Source organism: Trachymyrmex cornetzi, unplaced genomic scaffold (assembly GCF_001594075.2).
Source record: "Trachymyrmex cornetzi isolate Tcor2-1 unplaced genomic scaffold, Tcor1.1 scaffold482, whole genome shotgun sequence".
NCBI lineage: Eukaryota > Metazoa > Arthropoda > Insecta > Hymenoptera > Formicidae > Trachymyrmex > Trachymyrmex cornetzi.
The window spans coordinates 604,260-612,655 of NW_017299641.1; the positions used below are offsets into that span (position 1 = coordinate 604,260).

An 8,396-nucleotide genomic window follows, 5' to 3' on the forward strand; every position below is an offset into this window, starting at 1 on the left:
ACTTAAGGCCGGTATTCATAGTCAGATCTTATATTCAAGACCGTCTTAAATACGGTCTTAAGAAGTCACGAACCAATCAGAAGGCTGCATTAGAGTCTTAAGACATTACTTAAGACGGTCTTGAAATAAGACTCAACTATGAATACCGGATACCGGCCTTAGATACGGATCGCGTAGTCCATTCTCTATGCCTTTGTGCATATGCTCTTTCCGGAAAACTAGATGATTGATTGGTTTACCGCGTCGACTCTTGCTGCGCGGCGAGCGTTTCCACGTCCTGTGCAGGAACGAGGAACCATTGCGCACTAGTGACGTTTTTGAACGCAGTCTTGTTAGAAGTTAGGTTAGTTTCGTCAACTGAACGAGTTAAAGAGAGAAAGAGAGCAGACTCATCATCGAGCAAGCACAGGTGTTCCCTTGTGTATTGTGTATTCGGGTATTTTACTCGCACGCATGAAATCTTGCGGATTTGCGTCGTTATTTACCATTTCTTCCGATTCTAACGGATTTTGCTATTTCCGACATTTATGTACGTGAGGCTGCCTGCGTCGGGCACTTCCTCACATTAACCCCGCAGCGGGAAGCGGAAACCACATTTTCATTTTTCTTAAGCAAACTGGTAACTAAGCCCGGATGTTATTTCGTTTCCCGATCGGAATCGATCGTCCTACTGTACATGTTACACATGTTGTAGCACTGTGCTCGTCAGTATACTTAATATTTATCAGTGTGCTAAAATTGAATCCAAAAATTTACACGTCCAAAGTTGAGAAACGTCTAAACGTTAAAGTCGCATTGCCGTGCAATATCGATAAATGTACTGAAGATAAAATACAGATATATTTGGGATTGGATGAGATATAGATCTTGTTGAATACAAGAATATGGATTGCAACAATAAATTGAAATGATAATAATAATTGAAATGATGTAACTCAATATCTCAAAACATTTGTTCAATCATCTTATATGTATATTTTTTGTTGAATTTAATAAGTGAATCGCAACATCAATACAAGGTCTGTTTTCTGAATTGATGTACACTTGGATTGAAACTTACAGTGATAGATACATAAATATTAGGCAAAAACGAGAAAGAGAGTTCTGTTGCAGTCTCTAAAAGCAAGAATAAAAAAAAAACAGACCTGTAGATACAAGGAACATAATTAAGTTTCATTTAGAGCTCAAAGATATTTTCTTGATTACTTTAGACTCCTGAGAGTACTGCAGAGATAATATTATAAACTAGTGAGCAATATGGATGATGCAAATGATAAAGTTGTTGAAGTGAAAGAAGAACCGGAAACAAAAAAAGAAGATGCAAATATTACTGGCAGGATATTCGTGAAGCAATTCCATCACTTACTGGAGGATCCTTTATTTAAGAGTACCAGCGATGATGTGCAACGTGCAATCAAGGGTCTTCGAGAAATACCGGATGAAGAACTGAATGAGTTCCTCGATGATGAAGACTTTATGAAAGGATTGGATGTCGTGGATGCATGGGAAAGAGATGAAGATAAAAACCGCGAGATTGAGCAAAACAGGACAGAATCTACAAAGCAGGGAAAGAACCAAATCTCTAGGTAGTGTCATTAAATAAATAATAATTAAGTAAATTTTTATGTAATATTATATTGTTACTATACTTTATATTATGAATAAAGCCGTTTTGTGCTCTTTCTGTAAAGAGTGCAATTTCTGTAAAGAAATTCTGCAAAGAGTGCAATTTCTATAAAGAAATAGCGCCATGATTTTTCTTGAATTGAATTAATTACATTAATTTGTACAAATGTATTATGTGTTTAATTCTAATTTTAGTAATTTAGTTATAAGTTACAAAACCACGTGGTCAGATAGTTTCCTTATTCTCTGCTACGTGTATGTTACGCGTGATACATATATACAATCTATTATGTTTAATATGGAAGTTTGCATACTTTAGCAAACAAATGATGGCAAGAGTAATTATAGGGAACACCATCGTCCCGAGAAGGACAAACGCAAAAAGCCGAAGAAAGAAGAGAAAAAACGTGAGGAGACGCGGCGGGATCCTTCGAAGAGCACCAAGGACATTGAAAGAGACAAGATGCGAACGAAGAGAGACACCGAGAACAAGCTTCTTGCCGAAAAGGAGAAGGCGATCAAATACTTGTTGGACTCGGACAATGTAGTCCCACCTGGCACGGAAACTGAAGCCATCCAGAGCATCGCTGAGGAACAACAGAATAGAGAACGAGCTCAGCGTGAAGCCCAACGAAGCAGAGAGCATCGCAGAAGCAAATCGTTAGAACGTTATGAAAGAGCGAGTCCATCTCGGCGCAGAACTCCCGATCGATCTCGGTTGAGCCCTCATCGACGAAAAAGTCCCTTTGGAACTAGGAGCCCTTTTAAAAAAGGCGTAGAAACACATAGAAGTCCTTACAGATACAGTCCAGGTAAATTGAAAAATTCACCGCGCTCCTACGACCGGAGAAGCCCCAAAATAAGTCCTGATTCTCGACGAAGAAGTCCTAGACGACTTAGTGGAGACCGACGATCCAGCGTAGAAAGAAGACGGAGTGCTGAACGACGTAGGAGACGCGCTGATTGGATGCATGAACGGTGAGGAGACAACATTCTTAACATCTTTGTTAAGAGATATTTAAATTCTTTCCGGTTTAGAAAAGAGATTTGAAAACTTGCTGTCACGTGGTTAAACATTATTTTTCATACTGCGTGTACAGTAAAGTTACAAATAGTATTTTGTGTACAAATATATTGTGTAATTATAGTTTATTATACAATATATTGGTTTACGGTAGACATAATTTTTCAGACTTTGCGTAGACATAATTTTTCAGACTTTGCGTAGACATAATTTTTCGGATTTTGCTAATTTTGTATTTATATTACTGTATTGTACAAATATGTATACGATATGAAAGTATATTAGATTATATCTTAGTAATTATCTTGATTAAGCCGAAGAAGCCGATCTCGCGATCGGAGGAGTCGCAGTATGGAACGTTCGAGAAGACGATTAAGCCGTTCACCAGTGAGCAGACGGTACAGTCCTCGTCGTCGAACACGTAGCAGATCATTGGAGAAACGGCCCAGGAAGCGTTCACCCTTTATCAATGAACTAGCAAGACAACTAGGACATGAAGCAATGTCGACTGCTGTGAACACCAGTGGATACGTACCATCCGCGACGATGGAAGGAATTGCACCGTTACTCAATCCGTCCACATATCAGCAAGAAGCGGATAGGGCACTACCGCCAACGCAGCCGCCACCACCACAACCACCGCTACCACCACCATCATCATCAGCTATGTTACCACCTATGTCAAGTGGACCGTCATTTATGAACTTTGAACCTATACCGACTGCACCGTTAATGAATTTCGAACCTATGCCTCCCCCATCTATGGCCCCAACCATTGCCCCAACCATGACTCCAACCAGTTATGCATCCGGTCCGGTTATGTACAATCAGCCGAATGCTGCTGCTGCTGCTCCGCCACCGGTGATGTGTTCACCGTTGCTTCCTGTACCCTCGCCGCAACCTGTACCTCCTCCCGTGATGGATCGTGCGCATGCATCGTATAATCCATCGTATACTGCACCCTTTGTCCAACAATCATCGATCCGTCAATTTGAATCTTCAAAGAAATCTGTAAATCATTCAGCCACATCTTCCACGTCGTCGCACAAACAGAATTATGCAGAACATGGATCAGCGACATCGTACGAGGACGTTTACTCTCCACCCCAGCAGGAACGAATGAAGACACCTGAACCACCAATCATCTCCAAACCAAAAGTAATTGCAATATATATAATAGTGATGAATATTTAATTTTAAGTTTGACAAGAAATGTTTATCTTTATATTAAAGTTAATAAGCATTAATTTATTTTAATTTACCATGAAGATTGTATTTATTTCAATCATGTATTTTATCTATAGAAAAAAAATTAATTGTTTTTATGACTTCATCTTACAGCAAAAAACCAGCTTATCCAGTCTATTGGAAGCATCTGTTTCAGCCAAAGGTGCGAGTATGTTTTAATTTGTTTGATCGCGTAAAAATCGCGTAAAGATATAGAACTGATACAGTTCACTTTTTTGATTGACTACAAGGATACAAACTACGTTTCCTACGTATCCTATTTATGGAACGATACTAATTTTTGTTTTTATCACGTCCTTTAGATTCATCTAATATACCGGTACTATATCCAGGTAAGAACTTTCAAATTTTTAAAATTTAATTTAAATTGCTTATTAATTGCGCCATATGATTTGTGTGACGTGATTAGATATGCAATTAAAGTGTGCTTTTGTTTAAAGACATTTTTCTCTTACGTGATTTACAACGTACATGAAGATTGCAAGTAACATGACATAAAACCTATTTTTATAAGCATTATGGTATATACAATTCGGAATTTTATTCTACGCGACTCTGTTTTTTTTTCTACTGATAGGATTCAAGCCTGAAATAATGCGACATTGCGAACAAGCGATATATCAGCTTCCCGTGGAGGATCCGCGTTTAAAGATGAAGGGTAGATTTTTCTATGATCGCAGCGAAGAGAAAAATACGAAAGACGTTTCCGACGACCATACATCGAATTCGATACTCTTGCAGAAAAGTAAAACTAAGATATTTTGGAAAGAGACTAACGCGGAACAGCCGATACCAGTTCCGAAAACAACTCAAACGCATCAGAAAATCTGTCAGACAGATGAGGTGGAAACGGAAACTAAAGGCGTGCAAGTACGCGCTACCACTGTCGACTTTGCGTCACAGGTCTATGCGGACGACCTCCAGCAGGTAAAAGAAGAGAGACGGCCGATAATGGATCGTTTAGATTGGAGTGCACGAGATACTTACGAATATGGATCCAAATTTCGCGAAGTAGAGGATCTAAGATGGAGTCTAAGTAACTCTTCGCAAAGACGTACTTGGAACAGGCAGTCGTCTCCTTCTAGAAGATCCGACGAACAGGAGCATCATTTAGATCCTATGAATCATGAATCCAGAAGCTCGAGGCTGGATTCTCCTATTAGAAGCAATGAGTTTTCTGCTCAATCTAATATACGTGATCACTATAGTCATGATAGATATTCGCCTGATTATCAAAGACGTTCTATCGAACGTGATGAATTTCATGATAGAAGAAGTAATCATAGCCGTGGAGAAAGCCCGATGGAACTAGAAGAATCTGATGATGAATTAATGACTGGCCATACATTCCAAAGAGGATCTGATTGGCATGGAAGAGGGAAAGTCTCTAGGGGTAAAAGTCATAATTTGCGAGGAAAACATGTAGGAGGAAGACCATACCGAAGTCACGGAAACTATCGGGGCAAGTTTTAAAACTATTCATTATATACAAAATGTTTTTTGAACAAATAATATACGATCTATTTCATTAATATTATATATGTGTATATATATATGTATATGCGTATATATATGTATATATAAATCGACAAGAAATGTTACATATTTTAAATAATATCTTTTAAATGATCAAACTAATACTAATTTCTATGATATTATGTGCATGGAATTATTTCATGTTAAATAAAAAGTGAAGAGGATACAATTTTCAGGATAAATATCAAAAGTTCAAGTATGAATTTATGGTGAACAACAGTGAAAAAATATCTACATAGCATAAAATATGCTCAAATATCTTTACATAAGTGTATTTGGTGAAAGCAATACTTTTGCATACAGCCCTTGAAAAGAACACCAGTATCTGCAAAAGCATCATATCGTCATCAGTTTCTTTTAATTATGAGAGTTGTCACAATCAAAATGATTATATACATGTATGTAATCTTACATTGTAAAGATCTCATAGATATGATAAGTGTTGATACATACTTCGATACTTTTGTTATTTTGTTTGTGTCATTAATATTGTATTTACAACGACGTTGCACAACACAATTTCTGCCAACAAAACAATCTTAGGATTAAGAAAACGTAGTATATGTAACGTAATGAAAATGTAACGTAGATTTAAAAGAAATTGTAATAAAAATTTAAAACAAAAATAATAAAAGTTAGGAATTAAATATATATTGTAGGAATTAGCACGCATCAATTTTGTTTTTTATCCTGAAGATAATATTGTAAAAATTATCTATTACATTTTAATATATTAACTATAAGTATATCTCCATGTTTTCATAATTACAAGTAGTTCTCTATTTGTGCGATAAATTACTTTATGTAGAGTTAGAAATATATTATTGGCCATAAATTTATTTTTTAATTGTGCATCTTATTTTTTTATTAGTAAAATTATGCTACGAGCTAATCCTAAGTGATTGCACACGTTACACAGTGCTGCTCGAGTATTGCATCATGTTATGCTATGCAATTTGTACAGTTTTGTCTCGTAACGTCTCGCACGTTTATTCGTAATCTTTCATTTTGTATAAATAAAACTCATTTGCATTACTCTTTGTTTCGATTTTATGTATTATATTTTTTACAGACAGCGTTTTATCAGCGTTTTGTCATCTTGTCGCGCAAGCTATTAATATTATCGTACGTGATATATATCTTATAAAGCTTTCCAGTAATTTTTTTCCAGTATTTTCTTACAGTTTTTCATATAATTTTTAAGAATTTCTTACCTATAAACTTCAGATTTTTTTACAATTTTTATATAATTTTATAACTTTTAATTTTTTTTACATGTTTTAGAAATGCAGAGAAATTCTACATCTTTTCCAGAATATCAATTCTGAAATATTCTGAGATTTTTTATTTTATGATTTTCGAGAAGAAAACTTATATAATATCTGAAGAAATTTGTTCTTTTTAATTTTTATAAATTTAAAATATAAAAATTCTAAAAAATATGCAATGTAAGAATCTTTTTTACCAGTAATTTATTACAGTGCAATTATTTGTGCACATTAATAAAATTTTTGATTGTTTAATGCTTATGTCAACATATACCAAATAATTATAATCGAAATATATATATATATATATATTTAAATAATTTCAAATTATGATAATGAATTATTGATAAAAATTGAATAAAAATTTTTGAAATAATTTAAATTGCAAATTATTCTTCATGATCATATTCCGTAAGTGATGTCTACGAATTTTTTTTTCAACAAAATTGTGAAAACCTATTTTGCAAATACAAATTAATGTTTGCAATTTGGAAAGAGTGATTATTTAAAAACATGTCCATCACAATAATGTTTTGAGAAAAAATAATTGCATTGTTAAACTTAACATAAATCCCTAGCGACGCGTTCTTTAAAAGTTAATTGCGCTGCAAATTGCATTCTTTTAATCTTCCAGCACGACTGTTCGATTCAAATTACTCTAGCGAGCAATTTATACTGCAATTTAGCGCACATTCAGTTTATGAACGTCCGGTTTAGATTGCTCGCGAATTCCGCTCGACTTTGCGGATATGAATGTATCATCGCAAAATCGCTCAATGATCTTGACAGAAATCTTAGTGGAGGATGTGCCAAGTCAACTACGTCACGTCGAGTCGATTTCCCGTTTACGTAGCTCATGATTCATCCTAAATCATCCGCTTTTAGATGAAACGTTCTTTCCCTCCAAGTCGTCGCTTTTTTTGACTTTGTGATCAAACTTCTCACTCGAAATCCGATTGCCTAGCTAGAGAGAAGAAATAGTCTTTGTTGAATTGATACGTTTTTTTTTCGTGACACGATTATTTTCCATGATGAAAGTTAATTCTACATTTAGTAATCGACCTTATTCGCAATTGCTATATAATATGGATTGACGAAACGATCGGATTAGCTTGAAACGTTCACTTTTGTTCTAATTGAATAAATTCATCATGTTGATCAATTCATTTTCGACTTTAGAAGAGAAAAGAGGTTTTTGTTTTTATTTTTTCTTGATTTCGAATTTACAATCATTACAGTCGTATAGTGTCACTTAAATCCAGAATGGATTTTCTTATTTATAAAACTATATTTTTATTTTTCTTTAATGCATTATATTTCTATGTTTTTTATAAAAAAGAAAAATGTGATTCTTTCAAACTTTAGGCATAATATGGAATTTTTAACAAGTACCGGCAAGTCAGATTGATATTAAAGGATCGTTATTTTTACAATAAACTATATATTAGAAAGCTGTTTACAATCGTTATATAATGATCACAGATTACAGTTGCCTAAATTCAGAATGGACTTTATCTTAAGTTTATGAAAAATATTTCTTTTTCGTTAATATTTCATGATTTTTACGTTCTTTACAAAGAATTAACATGTGATCCTTTAGGCTTATAATATGGGGTGTTTCTACAAAATATCAGATTAATGTCAAAGATCGCCATTTTTATGAACTCTATATTAGCTAAACTGTTAAAAACAAT

General features: G+C 34.6%; 1 protein-coding gene across 2 annotated transcripts; it reads left to right on the top strand.

Annotated features, from left to right (window-relative positions):
* The first annotated feature begins 813 nt into the window (after nucleotides 1–813).
* On the top strand, nucleotides 814–6,019 carry LOC108765327 (protein SON). Of its 2 annotated transcripts, XM_018514001.1 has the most exons (7): nucleotides 814–1,586; nucleotides 1,975–2,604; nucleotides 2,965–3,808; nucleotides 3,992–4,040; nucleotides 4,201–4,230; nucleotides 4,476–5,360; nucleotides 5,611–6,019. In XM_018514001.1, the coding sequence occupies exons 1-7, from the start codon at nucleotides 1,258–1,260 to the stop codon at nucleotides 5,613–5,615; spliced, it is 2,772 nt and encodes a 923-aa protein (XP_018369503.1). In that variant the 5' UTR covers nucleotides 814–1,257; the 3' UTR covers nucleotides 5,616–6,019. The 2 variants fall into 2 exon arrangements, with proteins under 2 accessions (XP_018369503.1, XP_018369502.1); XM_018514000.1 differs by lacking the exon at nucleotides 5,611–6,019 and having other exon boundaries at nucleotides 4,476–5,371.
* Nucleotides 6,020–8,396: the final 2,377 nt, after the last annotated feature.

Bases quoted from the DNA above. Each gene is read 5' to 3' on its own strand.
- LOC108765327 (XM_018514000.1), top strand. From the start codon at position 1,258: ATGGATGATGCAAATGATAAAGTTGTTGAAGTGAAAGAAGAACCGGAA. The intron at 2,605-2,964 runs GTGAGGAGACAA...ATCTTGATTAAG, and splicing joins GCTGATTGGATGCATGAACG to CCGAAGAAGCCGATCTCGCG. The intron at 4,041-4,200 runs GTGCGAGTATGT...CACGTCCTTTAG, and splicing joins AGCATCTGTTTCAGCCAAAG to ATTCATCTAATATACCGGTA.